Source organism: Brienomyrus brachyistius, chromosome 3 (genome assembly GCF_023856365.1).
Source record: "Brienomyrus brachyistius isolate T26 chromosome 3, BBRACH_0.4, whole genome shotgun sequence".
Lineage (NCBI taxonomy): Eukaryota > Metazoa > Chordata > Actinopteri > Osteoglossiformes > Mormyridae > Brienomyrus > Brienomyrus brachyistius.
Genome location: NC_064535.1, coordinates 28,053,914 through 28,069,335, shown reverse-complemented (window position 1 = coordinate 28,069,335; position 15,422 = coordinate 28,053,914). Strand labels below are relative to the sequence as shown.

Genomic DNA, 15,422 nt, shown 5'->3' with positions numbered 1-15,422 from the left:
GGTACCATGTAGAGGCGGCGGCTAGCAAGCAGAGACAGGTGCACTTTGCGCTATATGCGAAATCATTCTTTTGTGCAAAAGTGAGGATTCGTGTAGGCTTTAAAGCCGATTTACCGTGAATATATTGACGGACACAGACTCCGCTCGCCGTTTTTCGCCAAACGCTTTTGTAACCGGTCAATGACGCACGTCCGGTTCCCTAACCCGGAAGCGGACGCTTCTGTTGACATTTCCGCTGCATGTGTTTTGGTTAGCGAAGTGTTTGTCCAGCTGTTAATACCGTTCACCGTATTCCCTGGCCATGCAATGTGGGATTAATGAAGACGCTGCTTAACATCTAAGAAAAAACTAAGTTGGTTGTAACTAAAGCCAAAGCCACTAGTGCAATACAGGCAATTTAAGGTGGAGTAAAGGCTGTCGGCTTCCGTATAGATGGTGGCTGGTAATTAACTGCATCAAGTGTAGCAGTAAAATCCCATCTTCAAGAGTCAGAGAAGAGGAAATTCTGAGGTAGAGCTCTGTATTTGTCTCTGTTAGACAAAATTTCGTAATTTTAAATATTTGACAGTCATGCTTTTAAATGCCATTGATATGGCGATGATCGTAAGCTACGACGTTGCTTAGATTAACTGAAATCAGGAGTGTTTCCATGAAATTTTTAGCTGTGAACCAGCCGTTATTGCTTTTTTTCCCTGAAAGCTAGTGCCCTAGTTTGTCGTACTCGTATAATCTATTGATACTACTTTGTCTGGTTTTAGGAAGATTGCCTACAGTTCGCCGTCCTAAATGGGAGCAGAGCAGAGCGGAGATGCGGAGCACAAACACTCCGATTTCAACCCTACAGGTAGCACAAAGCGCCCGTTCACTAATTGTTGCTGGGAGAGTTTACACTGGTAAGTAACTGACTTCTCTGTATCGTTAGCGGTCGCCTCACCTGCGAAGCAGAGGGCAAAAATGGACGACATCGTGGTGGTGGCCCAAGGAACGCAGTCATTACGCAACATCCACAACGACCCCGATGTCATTAAACTGCAAGAGATTCCCACGTTCCAGCCCCTGCTTAAAGGTACCCACAAGCAAACACGTGCATACATACTTAAACTTCAGATGCATAACAAAGTCTTGTATAGTCTGCTGTGTACTTTCCCAGGGGACGCCATTTGATTGTGTACTGTAAGATAAGGAAAGTTTCTTCTGCACAGCAGCAAAAGCTATAAAATAATCTGTAAAGATTGCTTAGTACTGGTGCTACATTTTGAGCGTGCATTTCATTTTGATATTGTGTGCTTGACCTTTATAAAACCTGAGACAATACATACAAACATGAAGTACTTCGATGCGTTAGCTGTAACTCGTGTCATTTCCATGTGAAATTGTAACCACAAGAGGGCGTTGTAACTGCATAAATTAAAATGAAATTGCGCAACCAACGCCCAGAACATGAATTGTCCACTGATATCTGTATGTTTTGTAACACCATACCTTCAATACACAGAATTACTTTCTCCACTTAAGACAGGTTAATTATTCATCTAAAACATAAAAATTAGGCCACAATTTCAGTTGCATATGCATAAATGTCCACATTTCTGTGTTTTCAAAGGAAAATGATATGCACCCACACAGGCATTTTAACATTCTTTATGAAAGTATTTCCATACATGCTCAAAGGAGTGAAAACACATATGATGTAGCTGTTAGCCTTCATTAGGCATTCATGCATCGTCACAGTTCCGCATGTGTGACTGAGAGATGGCCCGTGCTCCCGCGCGCGTGTGTGTGACTGAGAGACGGCCCGTGCTCCCGCGCGCGTGTGTGTGACTGAGAGACGGCCCGTGCTCCCGCGCGCGCGTGTGTGACTGAGAGACGGCCCGTGCTCCCGCGCGCGCGTGTGTGACTGAGAGACGGCCCGTGCTCCCGCGCGCGCGTGTGTGACTGAGAGACGGCCCGTGCTCCCGCGCGCGCGCGCGTGTGTGACTGAGAGACGGCCCGTGCTCCCGCGCGCGCGCGCGTGTGTGACTGAGAGACGGCCCGTGCTCCCGCGCGCGCGTGTGACTGAGAGACGGCCCGTGCTCCCGCGCGCGCGTGTGACTGAGAGACGGCCCGTGCTCTTGTGCATATAAGTGAGACACCCTGTGGCTGCTGCAACATATGTGACCAGTAGTTCTCCATCCCTCTCCTCTTACAGGTGTCCTGAGCGGCCAGACATCCCCAAGCAGTGGCCGCCTGGAGAAGCTGGACTCCCTGCAGGTTCTGCAGCTGTGCCTGCGCTATCAGGAGCACTTGCACCAGTGCGCAGAGGCCGTCAGCTTCGACCAGAACGCCCTGGTCAAGCGCATCAAAGAGGTAGAGGGTGGCTGCCTACCCACATGCACCCGGTCATGTGGCTGAGTGATGACAAGAGACAGACAGAGATGGCGCTTTGTTTTAGGATGATCTAAGTTAGGGTGGGATCATAAACTCCACAGCTGGTCCAAAGTGATGCCAGGATGTCCGCAAATGAAAAGAGCCAGGCTTGATTAACGAAGGAGGAGGGAATGGTGCCGATGCATCCTACAGTGGCGGTCAAGGTTTAGTGCGAAATTAGCGTGGCGTCTGCACGCCTGGGGTGTTGCGGCAGGTTAGACGATTGAGCCCTCATTTTACAGTGACGTGCCATTTAGCTGATATCCCCAGAGCTGTGGGTGTAGCCAAGCAATAAGTGTAATAAAGAGCCACTTTGCTGACAAGCAGGTGGACGATTGTGCTGGTCTTCACCTCTACCCAGCTGCCATGGGCACCGCCTGGTAAAGGGGCCACTTATGGGTTAGATCAGCTATTGAATGGTACCAGTTAAACAAAAAAAGAGCAAGACATATTTTTTTTTAGGAAAAAAACTGCTGACAGCTACGCTTAAGATGAAATAAGCATCGCTTTTAATCACGCTTAATGTGATTATGTTGGCACACTATTACATTCGTGCAAACTGTGTGAAGTGTGTCTATGAGGCTGCCTCCCCCCGACGGGTCCTTGGAGAGAGGATTTTGGCAGGACAGCCTGATCTCAAGATGTGTGAACGGCAGAGGATATTAATAAATCTGTTAACAATGCAGGATGGGTTTTTATGGAGATCATAGCTGAACATTCTTAGACAGTGAATCTCTTAGTGTTTTCATACACAGGCAGAAGGTTGCGTGGGTGGATGGGGGGGGGGGTAGATGTACTTTACTGATCTTGATATACACAGCTCTGGAGAGAAATTAAGAAACCACTCCATAGGTTTTTTAAAAATCTGCATTTTTAAATCTCGGTTTAATCCTGGTCCTGCTGGCAGACGGCTACGCGGAGCAGCAGGCTGCTTCCAGGCTCAAAGTTTGAGACAGCAGTACACAAGGTGAAGCAGGAGACGCTAGACCAGAAACCAGCCAGGTAGAGGGTGGGAAAGACCGTCAACTTATCGAACAGTGCCTCTTGAATCGGAGGATGACATCAAGTGACCTTCAAAAAGATTTGGAAGCATTAACTGCAGGGAAGTGCTCTGCAAGGATATATTCATAACAGGACTGAAAACCCATAAAGCAAGGAAGAAGCCCTTCATTAATGAGAAGCAGGCAGATTCCCAGAGAAGCAGGCCGATTCCCAGAAGAGCCAGGTTGGAGTTTGCAAAAAGATATGTTTATTCAACACAGATACACACCCATAAAATGACATTAAAAATGTAGTTGTGTTCTCATGTTTTTTTTCCAGAGCTGTATATATAGCGTCATGCCTGACAATAGCCCAGATCTACACATACTGGTCACAAACACATCAGTGAGTGCCAGAGGCAAGGAGCAAATATATGTACCGAAAAGCTGGAATTTCATGTTTGATGCCTTCAGGCGCTCAGTTTCCTGGTCCACTGTTGCACTGGAATAGGTGTAAATGTCATCATCCGCACATCAGTGTAATTATTACGGAGTTAGTCACCCATATCATTGTTGTTATTAGTGACGGGTTATTGGCTGTAGGTATCGGCCACAGCTTATGACCGTCACATCAGTAATGGGCGTGTTTCCCTGTGGGCGGGTCAGATGGACCTCTCGGTGGAGACGCTCTTCAGCATCATGCAGGAGCGACAGAAGCGCTACGCGAAGTACGCAGAGCAGATCCAGAAGGTCAACGAGATGTCCATGATCCTGCGACGCATCCAGATGGGCATCGACCAGACGCTGCCTCTCATGGAGAAGCTCAATAACCTGCTGCCAGAGGGAGAGCGGCTGGAGCCTTTTAGCATGAAACCTGAGAACGAAACCAAGTAGCTCCTCCCAACAGCATTACATCTGAAGCTCCGCCCACATGCAAACTGTTGCCCCGCCCTTCTTCGTAAGCCCCCCCCCCAAAAAAAAAAAACCTGTGGGAAAGTTATTTTTGTGGGTGTCTGTGGTTCTGCTACGCCTTGTGGAGGTATGTATAGAAACCTGAGCAATGGGAATCTCAAAATTAGGTTTCTTGCTACACATACTCCTTAAAACTTGCCGAGTGGGAGGAGAGGAAGTGACTGGTGCTATTTATGGATATAGAAGCTGGGATGCTGAGGATCGTTAGCCAGTATGGTCAGCTGATAAATCGCTGAGCTCGCTTCGTCTGCAGACTCGCTTGCTTCAGTGCTTGAATTGTCAGCTGGAGACACGATATTTTAAAGTTAACTGTGATGTAATGTTGCACAAAACCTTCCATCCAAATCTATAATTTAAAAGGAATTATTGAGAAAGTTTCACTTTTTACTTTTTTTTTGTTCTTACTGTAAAATGTTAAATTAAACCAATCAAATGTTTACCTTTCTTGTAACTAATTATGAATGATAAGGTATTGTGAAATTGTTTTAGGCCCAATTCTTAATTCCTGACCTCATGCCAGATATTTGCGTTTCGTAATACATATTTATGTCATCCCAGTAACAAACTCCTTAAATATGGAAAAAGGCTCTCACTCTCAACACAGAATTTCATGCATCTTTTGATTCCGCTTAGGATGTGGCTAATTGCAGCGTGTACGTGCTTTACAGAATTCTGGTCATTGTATGCAGCAGAGAATCAACATCTATAGCCAGTCTGTAGAGTTTAGAGAACGTACACGAAACACGCAATGACTTCTTACTTTGTCTGTACGCCCAGGCATGAAAATGGCATTTGATGCCGAAGTTAAAAGCCATAGTTAAATTATAATAGTATAAATGCAAAGTATTAAAGCATTAATAGCATTATGAAGCATCTCAGCTCTTGATCAGACCCATAAGCTGACGTTACCTCTGGCTCTTAGTAAAGGGTTAGATGCTCTCTCTACAGCAACGGTGTCACCGGCATGCGGGGGTAGATTGGACCCCACCTGTACAGTGCTGCCCTGCCATCCTCCCTCCCAGTCTGCCACCTTGGCCTGGTGCCCAGTGATGCAGAGCGCCCCATCATGTGGACGTTGTTCTGCCGGCACTCTGCAACAGAGCCTCGCGAAGGAAAGTGTACAGGAAGGATTTTTGCTCCGTTTGGTGCCCCTGCCGCAATCCGCAGAGACCCGGCGAGCACGGAGGTGGAGACGCTGGTCCGGATGGAGCCTTGCATGCGGCTCAATGGGCCTCCTGTTTTGGCCGCGTGGAGTCTGTGACACGGGAACTTGCAACTTCCTGTTACTTGTGCATGGAATAGCTGAAAGAAATGGGTGTCAGCCGGTGTCATTGAATGATGTTACAAAGCATTGGCCTCTGTGTCTGTGATCAGAAGGTTGCCAGATCCAGCCTGGCTTTGGCAGAACAGTCACATGTCTGTGGGCTCTTTACCCCCCAGCTCCGTGGGCACCACTGCAGGTGGCTGCCATTCACTGCCAGGCTTGCTTCACCTACTTGTGTGTCATGGCAAGCAAGATGGGGCAAGCAAAAAGGGAATTTCCTCATGGGGGTCAATGAAGTGTCTATTATTATTATTATTATTTATTATTATTAGATGGAACCAATATTTAATGAGTAATTAAACAAAAAAACCTGTGTAATTAGCAAAGACTAATGCATAACAAATCATTGCATAAATCATGGTTACAGGAAGCTGTAGTATTTTTTGTTCCTTCAGTTTAATTTAAACATTTATACATACAACGATCAGCCATAACATTAAAACCACCTGCCTAATAGTCGGTCCCCTTCGTGCCACCAAAACAGCAAAGACCATCGAAGCATAGACTCCACAAGACCTCTGAAGGCGTCCTGTGGTATTTTTGCACCAAAACGTTAGCAGCAGATCCTTTAAGTCCTGTAAGTTGCACTTGCCTAATATATAATGGCACCCTTGACAGATGCCATTGTAACGAGATGATCAATGTTGTTCACATCACCTGTCAGTGGGTTTAATGTTATGACTGATCAGGGTGAAGGGGATAATGCACACTTCATGTTACATTCAGCTCACTCCATTTTGACAGCTTTAAGGAGAATGTCTGATGTCCTGCCTCAGACTTTCATTCCTAGCAACGTAACTATCAATCCTGCAGTGTCAGTGAGATTTTTCTGCCATAAATCATTTGTAAGTTGACAGTGTCTGTGCGCTTTCAAAAATACATCTGAATGAGCCACATCTTAGCCTCAACTGTCATTCAGCACTTTATAGTTTTTGGTGAAAAAACATGCTTATATATTGTGTTAATTACAATATTTCATCGGCCTGTATTATGAAGCAGGATTTCTTGCCTAGCCTGTCAGATTTAAGGTGTCCCAGTTTAAAGTGATTTTATCTTCATCCACTTATGTTACCTTAACTTGCTGCATTTAAGGTAGTTTTATCTGGCTATTTTAGACATCCAGCTTTGTGATAGAGGCCCCAGGTCGTTTTATCAGCTCTCAAATGTGTTTTGCTTGAAGCCTGGGACAGACACTGCGTGCATTATGTCTTCCTGCAGCTGCACTGTGTGCTTGCTAGCATGCTGGCTACTTTAATCTGAGATCTGCTTTTTCAAAGTCACCTCTACATATTTGGCATCAGGAGAAAAAATGTTCAGTATGTGTACTGAAATCTCAGAATAAGGATGTGAAAATTGCATTCTGAATCCGGTTAGGGTTCAGTAGGCCTCTCTGAGATTTGGTTCTTATGAAACTAAATGAAATATATTATTCAACGTACTGTTTTTACCAACATTGGCACATTTCTCAGAAGCCTACACGTTGCACCATGGGAATCGCTGCTGAGTAATATTGTCCTGCTATCTCAGAGTCATGGAGAGGGGGGTCGCTTCGCTTCGTGGGACATTGTATTGCTGTCAGCCTTCCTGCTCGGTGCCATTCAGAAGCATAAACACAGCAGCCTATAAATGTGCTGAAATTCCAACTTCCTGTCTCTTCCATCCAGTAACCTTTTTCCCCCTCTTTGTTTGATGATGGAAAAAGTATGTAAAATACCAAAACAAAAGATATGGAAACATATTCACAAACCTTTATTTTTTTTAACAAAGTAAATCCTTCTCCAATCTGACACACTGAAAATGTTTACAGGCATTATAAAAGCGGAATTCAGTAGAACTTAAGTGTGGAACATCAATGTTCTTGTCAGGTATAATTAAGATAATGCAAGGCCTTAGGAGACTTTAGGTTTTCGTTTTGTTTCCTGTTGTTTCAGCTTAAAAAGCAAACACATTCATCTGTATGTAATGGTTATTGGTAACCGCTCCAAATATCTTCTACATGAGTTTATACCGGTAAGGAATAAATGTTCACACCGCACTGTGCCATGTTACTTTCTGGGATATCATGGTCCATATCCAGGCTGCTTCATGACTTCATGCCCAAAAAATTCTCATTCTTTCCACGGGAATTTCGAAACGGCATCTGCCTACATATCCTGCTATTCATTGTCAAAGTCGCGCCTGTTCCTTGGGCAGCAGCTGGCGATCTGACGAGTGAATAAACACAGGCACCTTGGCCACTGGCTGTTCGTCTGCAGACCAGTTTAAATGTTTTAAATAACTTCAATACTGTGGAATGTGGCTGATTCCTAGCTAAAAAAACACACTTATTTGGTGCTGCTTGATCTCAACACCAGTATGCAGCTGCGGTTTAAGAGCTGCTTTAATGACTACATTGAAATCCAGGGATTTAAAATATTATTTTGTGGTAACGTAATTAGTCCAGACTTGGCCAAGTAACCCTACAAGAAACATTTTACTGCGTATGTACATATAATTTGTGGTTTATGTCTCCATGGTTTTCCCATTGAATCCTAGCTTTGTGTCTTATTTGTTGATTTGATTGCAGGTGATAATTCTTTATTATTCCATAGCACAGTTTTTTTTCCCTTTTTTTTTAGTTTCACAGCTTAACCATTGAAAGAGTTTAAAGTTTCACTCATGAACAGCAGAGTAGCACCTGAAGTGCCGGTTTTCTGCTCTACCTGAAATACATATAATGAATGATTGATTAATGGGTCAGGTTTTTTAAAGCTTTTGTATTGATTTGTTCCACCATTCCCTTGCTATATATTTGTACATATCCCTCAATTTCCTTACCCCCAGTGACCTTGATCATACTTCTAACACCAGTCCAAAGATCGTAAAGAACAATGTTTTCTGGCCCTAAAGCATCAGACTTTCATTTGTTTTGGTCACCAGTCTGAATCGATATTAGTCGTGTAGATGCCATTCATACTTAAAACCCACCAGTCTCTGAACAGGAAAAAATTTACCAATAAACCTGTAGATTGTGAGCAGCTCCCTGTGATACCTCGATTCAGTACTCACTCAGAGATACGTGATTTTATTTTTATCCAGTCATGGATGACTTGCAACAAAAATGCCCATGTACTCCGCAGCTCCTCAAGATCATAATTTGTTTCCAGGTTGCGTCAATATCGCTCCCTCTCAGCCTGCATGCCCTCCATCCCCCCTCCCCCCCTTCTAGAGTGACTCAGCTGTTTGAGTCACTGTGGAGAGCTCAGCTGCAGAAGGAAGGCAGTTGGAAAAAGGCTGGGTGGGCGAATCCCCCGACTGGGGGGTAGTTAGCCCTGAAACTTTCTGACTACCAAGTAAACAATGGGGTTTTATACACGATTGAGGATTTGTTTTGTCGAAGGATTTTGAAATACACAGCATGTGCTGGAGTAAGAAAATATGCAGTAATGTTCCAACATGGTAATTCTTCCTGTTTTCAAACGGGGGACACGTGTTGTTAAAACAAGTGATATTTTTTTTACATAACAAATATAAGTAATACTTCACAGCTTTACAGAATCAATCTAGATCATTGTTCGCGCAAATGACGCGAGAACTTGAGATTGCAAGATTATAAAGAACAGAAACCTGGAATTTCACCACGGTAATTTTAGAATCTGTAACTTAAAATGTCTTTACACCTTTTAAGCATAAGCAGGGCTTTCTGGTGTCTATTGCTTATCAGCTACAATTATTTTTAATAATAATAAAAAGGAATTCTGTCTGTAACCGCTAACGTTATAGTTTTGGTTGTATGTTTCAGGGAACTTAAATTAAGCAAAAAACATTAACAAACAACTCGATCGCGTCTTTGATATAGCCCACTACTAGAAAGGGAAAGTTTTTCAAAACCATGAGCCCTGTCCCGAACGATGTCGAGAAGTGGGACTGGACGATCTTCGCGCACTAATTTAGTTATACTAAAGACTGTGTTTCTGGGTGCGTCGTTTGATGCATCCGCAAATAGGGAATATTACGTTATAAGGCGACGATAGATGGGGGGTAACGCCACTTCCCAGAAACCAGACAAGTCGCAGTAACAGGAAGAGGAGAGGGGTGCGTACGGGATCGCGGAGCAGGAGTGCGGATCTGCGGGCGTCTCATCAACTGCTTCACCACACCGTCATCTGCACAAAATCCGCGCAAAATGGATGACGGAAAGGTAAGATATAAATAACCACTCTGATGGGTAAATACATTCTGCAATTTATAAAGATGTGAAGTCGACACGGATATTTTAAAACGTTGCGCTACTGCATATAGTCCTATAATGTTTAAAGTAAATGTAATACTTTATAGCTAGTTACATGCTTGTTTAATACAAACTAGGATTATAGCTACCCATTTTACCGTGTAATTATGAGTAATCGTATTTTTTGTAAGATTTACCATACTTAATTTTTCTAAGCATGTTAATTATTGTAGCAAATCTCTTAGTATTGTACTTGTTTTTTTTAAACACTAAGATTCTGAGTTTGTTACTTTAGGCCCATTAGTTAAGTTGTAACACTAAATATACACTAAAATAAAATAACGTAAAATGAAGGTACATTTACAAAGTTTGCCGAAATATATTACGTTGCATTGAATTATCGGGTAGTCAGCTCTGTATTGTTCCTCAAAATAGAATAAGTATTTCTTTCAAATTAAATTGAAAAACAAAGCGAGATTTGTTTTATTTTTATATTTTTAAAAATTTACTTTTTACTTTTCTTACATAAACAATTAAATATATTAATTAAAAATATTGCGTTTTGTTAAGGGTTGTGAAATTTGCATAGAAATCAAGGCAAATGCTGAATGTAAAACTTGCCCGCAAGTTTGAGAAGTCGCTTCTCCTTCAGATGGTGGGCGGGAAGGCGAAGAAGCCCGGCAAGCGTGGGCGCAAACCGGCGAAGATCGACCTGAAGGCGAAGCTGGAGCGCAGCCGGCAGAGCGCACGGGAATGCCGGGCGCGCAAGAAGCTGCGATACCAGTATCTGGAGGAGCTGGTCTCCAGTAAGGAGAGGGCCATCTGCGCCCTGCGGGAGGAGCTGGGCATGGTACTCACAAGCCGGGAGTAACCCGGAGTATGCTTTACCATTCACCTTCGCTGAAACATAAACTAAATCTCTCATTAGGTTTTAAATTAGGATAAAACATTTTTGTATGCTGCTGTGTATAACCTAATATACTGGGCCGGTCAACCCTATGGGGGATATACTGTAGGCGGTCGCCTAGGGTGTCATATTCAAAGGGAGTTCCGACGTACCGGATCGTAGCCAAATTCTGTCCCTACTTGTGTTAAAACCAAACCTATGTCCTGGGACCCGTTTCAGAAATCAGCAGTTCTTGTTTAGCCAGATAACTTGTCGAATTTAAGGTACCTCAGTTTAACTGGAAATTATCTTCGTCCTTTTACATTTAGTCCAGACTACCTTAAACTGACAAGTTATCCAGCTAAGCAAGAAATCCTGCAGAAATCCTGAAACAGGCCCCTGGATTTAACGCGAAAGGTTAGCAAAAATTTTAGGCACTGTAGATGTGTGATGCAATGTCGATTTACGCATGCACTGTAGTTTTACTTTAGATATTTTCTTGTGAGCCACACTTTGGGAACCTCTGGTTTATGCAAGCAGGACAATAATTACAGCACCCCTAAATTGAGGAAATGGTTATAGAAGATGGACGGATAGTAATTTTACTGCTTGATAGTAGTTGTATTGTTTTTTGTTTGTTTCTTCCTTAGTACAAGCAGTGGTGCTCTGCCATGGACCAGGGGAAGATCCCGTCGGAAATCAAGGCTTTATTGACGGGGGACGATCAGAAAGGGCATCAGAGGGCCCCCCCTAAAATCACGAAAAGCCCCCCGAGCACGAACACATAGCGGAAGCCCAAGTGAGAATCACATGGGAGGCGGCAGTGGGGCCTGGGACGGATGGCCGGTCAGGAGGCGAAAGTTTATGAGGAATGAAGGAAGGAGCTGACCAGGCAGTGGACACGCCGACGGCGGATGTGCCTGATTTTAGGCATCATGACAGGAAGGGGGTCTGTTATCAGTATTAGGACAGCAAAGGCCGAATGTAGCTTTAACCCTCCTGTGGGCACTTGATCAGTTCCATGCTATTTATTGATGCTATAGTCAGGCCTTACTAATGCACACAATGCTACCATATTATGGGGAAATTCACAATATGTGTACAGTGGATGTACCCTTGAGTAAGTATATATACCTGATCCTGGGGTATACTATGTATAACATAGCTTTTATATCATCAGTTGGACATGATGCTGTGGAATGATTATTAATGTTAATAATAATCAAGCTGGCTCTCAGCTACATGTGTGTCTGCCTGTGTCATGGAGAGTAAGATTATTAAAAATGTAATAATTTAAGGCATTCTTGTATAACTTTCAAGTTTATTGTCATATACAGATAACAATGCAGCATCATTACCTGTAAAGAAATCTCTTGGACTCGGAGCCCCCTGAAAGTTCGCACACTGAAATATCACCTAATGGTAGAAAAACAAAATAACACTTAAGTAGAATTTTAAGTAGGAAAATGGTACAACTAGTAATTAGTAAAATAAGATAATAAGGTGCTTAATACACAGTGTTTAGCATGTGCAGGTACTTATAAAAGACTGTAGTACAGAAGAGTGTAGTGTGTACATGTACCTGTATATATACCCTCCTGCATGTGTACAAAAGGTATGTTTAAAGTGGACTGTGGGTAGAAACTGTCCCTGAACCTGCTGGTGTGAGTCTGGATACTCCTGTACTGCCTGCCTGATGGCAGGAGCGTGACGAATCAGAGAGGATCGGCTGTGTCTTCCTCCTACAGCACCGTCTGTAGAGCTCCTGGATGGCTGTGATCGGAGAGGATCCGCTGTGTCTTCCTCCTACAGCGCCGTCTGTAGAGGTCCTGGATGGCTGGGATCGGAGAGGATCCGCTGTGTCTTCCTCCTACAGCGCCGTCTGTAGAGGTCCTGGATGGCTGGGATCGGAGAGGATCGGCTGTGTCTTCCTCCTACAGCGCCGTCTGTAGAGGTCCTGGATGGCTGGGATCGGAGAGGATCCGCTGTGTCTTCCTCCTACAGCGCCGTCTGTAGAGGTCCTGGATGGCTGGGATCGGAGAGGATCGGCTGTGTCTTCCTCCTACAGCGCCGTCTGTAGGGGTCCTGGATGGCTGGGATCGAAGAGGATCGGCTGTGTCTTCCTCCTACAGCGCCGTCTGTAGAGGTCCTGGATGGCTGGGATCGGAGAGGATCGGCTGTGTCTTCCTCCTACAGCGCCGTCTGTAGAGGTCCTGGATGGCTGGGATCGGAGAGGATCCGCTGTGTCTTCCTCCTACAGCGCCGTCTGTAGAGGTCCTGGATAACTGGGATCGGAGAGGATCCGCTGTGTCTTCCTCCTACAGCGCCGTCTGTAGAGGTCCTGGATAACTGGGATCGGAGAGGATCCGCTGTGTCTTCCTCCTACAGCGCCGTCTGTAGAGGTCCTGGATGGCTGGGATCGGAGAGGATCGGCTGTGTCTTCCTCCTACAGCGCCGTCTGTAGAGGTCCTGGATGGCTGGGATCGGAGAGGATCGGCTGTGTCTTCCTCCTACAGCGCCGTCTGTAGAGGTCCTGGATGGCTGGGATCGGAGAGGATCGGCTGTGTCTTCCTCCTACAGCGCCGTCTGTAGAGGTCCTGGATAACTGGGATCGGAGAGGATCCGCTGTGTCTTCCTCCTACAGCGCCGTCTGTAGAGGTCCTGGATAACTGGGATCGGAGAGGATCCGCTGTGTCTTCCTCCTACAGCGCCGTCTGTAGAGGTCCTGGATAACTGGGATCGGAGAGGATCCGCTGTGTCTTCCTCCTACAGCGCCGTCTGTAGAGGTCCTGGATGGCTGGGATCGGAGAGGATCCGCTGTGTCTTCCTCCTACAGCGCCGTCTGTAGAGGTCCTGGATGGCTGGGATCGGAGAGGATCCGCTGTGTCTTCCTCCTACAGCGCCGTCTGTAGGGGTCCTGAGTTTCCAGCAAAAGACGGAAGCAAAGCTTTCAGATCCTGAAGGATAAAGTGGGGAAAGAAGGGGCCACTTTAATCAGCACCACGCTGCACTTGAATTGCTCATTCAATAATTTTCATCAACATGGGCATGGGGTGGGAGGGGTCAGGGGTGTCTGACTGCGGGTAATGGTGGACCTGAATGACCAGTGCCCTGCCTGGATGGGGGGCCCTCCAAAATCCTCAGAAATAATTGAATTTTGTTTTTGAAATTTAGTACTTTGTTATTATAGAACTAACTAACATGATGAGTTCTGCTTATCTTATGTGCAAAGAATGTATGCAAGCTGAAGCTTTTGCTAATTCTGAATCCAAAAGTAAACCAAAACTAAAATAATCATTTCAGAAGTTCAAGTTGCGCATAGAGTGAAAGTTCCAAGAGGGCAGGCAGCTGCTGAGAAGATTCTTTCAGGAAACAAGTTACAAATGCAGGAAAAGAGCCTAAGAGAGAAGAATATAGAAGATTATTTGACAGAGGATCCAGGACTGTGGACAGTCTCTCAGCCGCATAGAGATTCAGTTGTTTGCAAATTTGCATACAGAACTGCAGAAATGATTAGATAAAATAAATGCCATATATTTTTCCAAATCCTTATTTTTTTGGGAGGCGTATTTTGGGGTGTTTGGGTGGGACAAAGGGGAGATGATGGGTGGGTGTGGACACATTATCTGGGGCCCAAAATTTGGTGCAACCAAATCGCATATCAGCAGGGTGGATGCACTAAAGCAGGGGTCTCCTACTCCGGTCCTCGGGGCTACTATCCAGTAGGTTTTCTATCCTACCCAGCTGCTTATGAACCACAATAGTTCTCAGGTAAATACCAGGAATAGGTGTGGCTTATCAGAGGCCAGGTATGATAGAAAACCTACTGGATAGTAGCCTTCCAGGACCGGAGTTGGAGACCCTTGCACTAAAGAAATATCTTTTTTATAACTGGTTTCATGGTCTAATGTGCTCTTAAACTGGGATGTGTAATAGGTTTCAGGCATCACTGGGAGTAAAACTGACATGATCACTTATCCATTACAGCTGTAAGTGACAAGTCAGTTTAGTTTCACAAATACCCGAAGAACAGCAGATAGACTGCTGTTCCAAGCAGCGGGGCTATTGCATTGTATAGAGGGTAGCAGAACAATCACAATCAACAGCTGCAATGATAGCGATATGTTGAGTGTTAATTAGCAATATGATTCACTAGTAAGGGAGGTCTGACATTCAGCACTGTGGTACATGAGTTTTCATAACAACATGAAAAAACTTCAAAGGGGGTAGCAGAATCACAGGAACATCGGTCATAGAAACTGCAAAACCATGTAATTAGGACCAGTATCGTCATAAGATGTTTGACGTTGGGGGGAATTTGCCTCAGCGGGGGGGTGTGATGTGTATCGCGACATTGCAATGGCCACACATGCAATAATTACATCATGAAAGGATGCAATGTGAGATTTAAGACCTCATCATTCAAAATAAAACACTGTTTAGGGTGCAGTTTCACAATGTGGGGGTGGGGGTGGGGGGGTCCCAACCCCCTTTTTTTTAGCTATTGAGTCTGCAGACAGGTTTTGAGTATTATGATGATGAGATTGCTTTACAAGTATTTGTGGAGCATGTGACAGGTATAATGGTAAATTACATACCAGTCATACCTGTGAATTATAATAGCTAATTATGCAAGAAAAAGGT

The 15,422-nt window shown here is 44.6% G+C and overlaps 2 protein-coding genes across 3 annotated transcripts; both read left to right on the top strand.

Moving 5' to 3' along the window:
* The first annotated feature begins 200 nt into the window (after positions 1-200).
* borcs5 (BLOC-1 related complex subunit 5) lies at positions 201-6,517 on the top strand. 2 transcript variants are annotated; one of them, XM_049008511.1, is made up of 5 exons: positions 201-510; positions 763-844; positions 923-1,066; positions 2,189-2,346; positions 4,053-6,517. In XM_049008511.1, exons 2-5 carry the CDS (start codon positions 787-789, stop codon positions 4,278-4,280), a joined length of 588 nt encoding a protein of 195 aa, XP_048864468.1. In that variant the 5' UTR covers positions 201-510; positions 763-786; the 3' UTR covers positions 4,281-6,517. The 2 variants fall into 2 exon arrangements, with proteins under 2 accessions (XP_048864468.1, XP_048864467.1); XM_049008510.1 differs by having other exon boundaries at positions 759-844.
* Positions 6,518-8,907: 2,390 nt separating this feature from the next.
* On the top strand, positions 8,908-12,079 carry LOC125738955 (cAMP-responsive element-binding protein-like 2). The gene is made up of 3 exons (XM_049008513.1): positions 8,908-9,862; positions 10,545-10,742; positions 11,429-12,079. The coding sequence occupies exons 1-3, from the start codon at positions 9,848-9,850 to the stop codon at positions 11,564-11,566; spliced, it is 351 nt and encodes a 116-aa protein (XP_048864470.1). The 5' UTR covers positions 8,908-9,847; the 3' UTR covers positions 11,567-12,079.
* Positions 12,080-15,422: the final 3,343 nt, after the last annotated feature.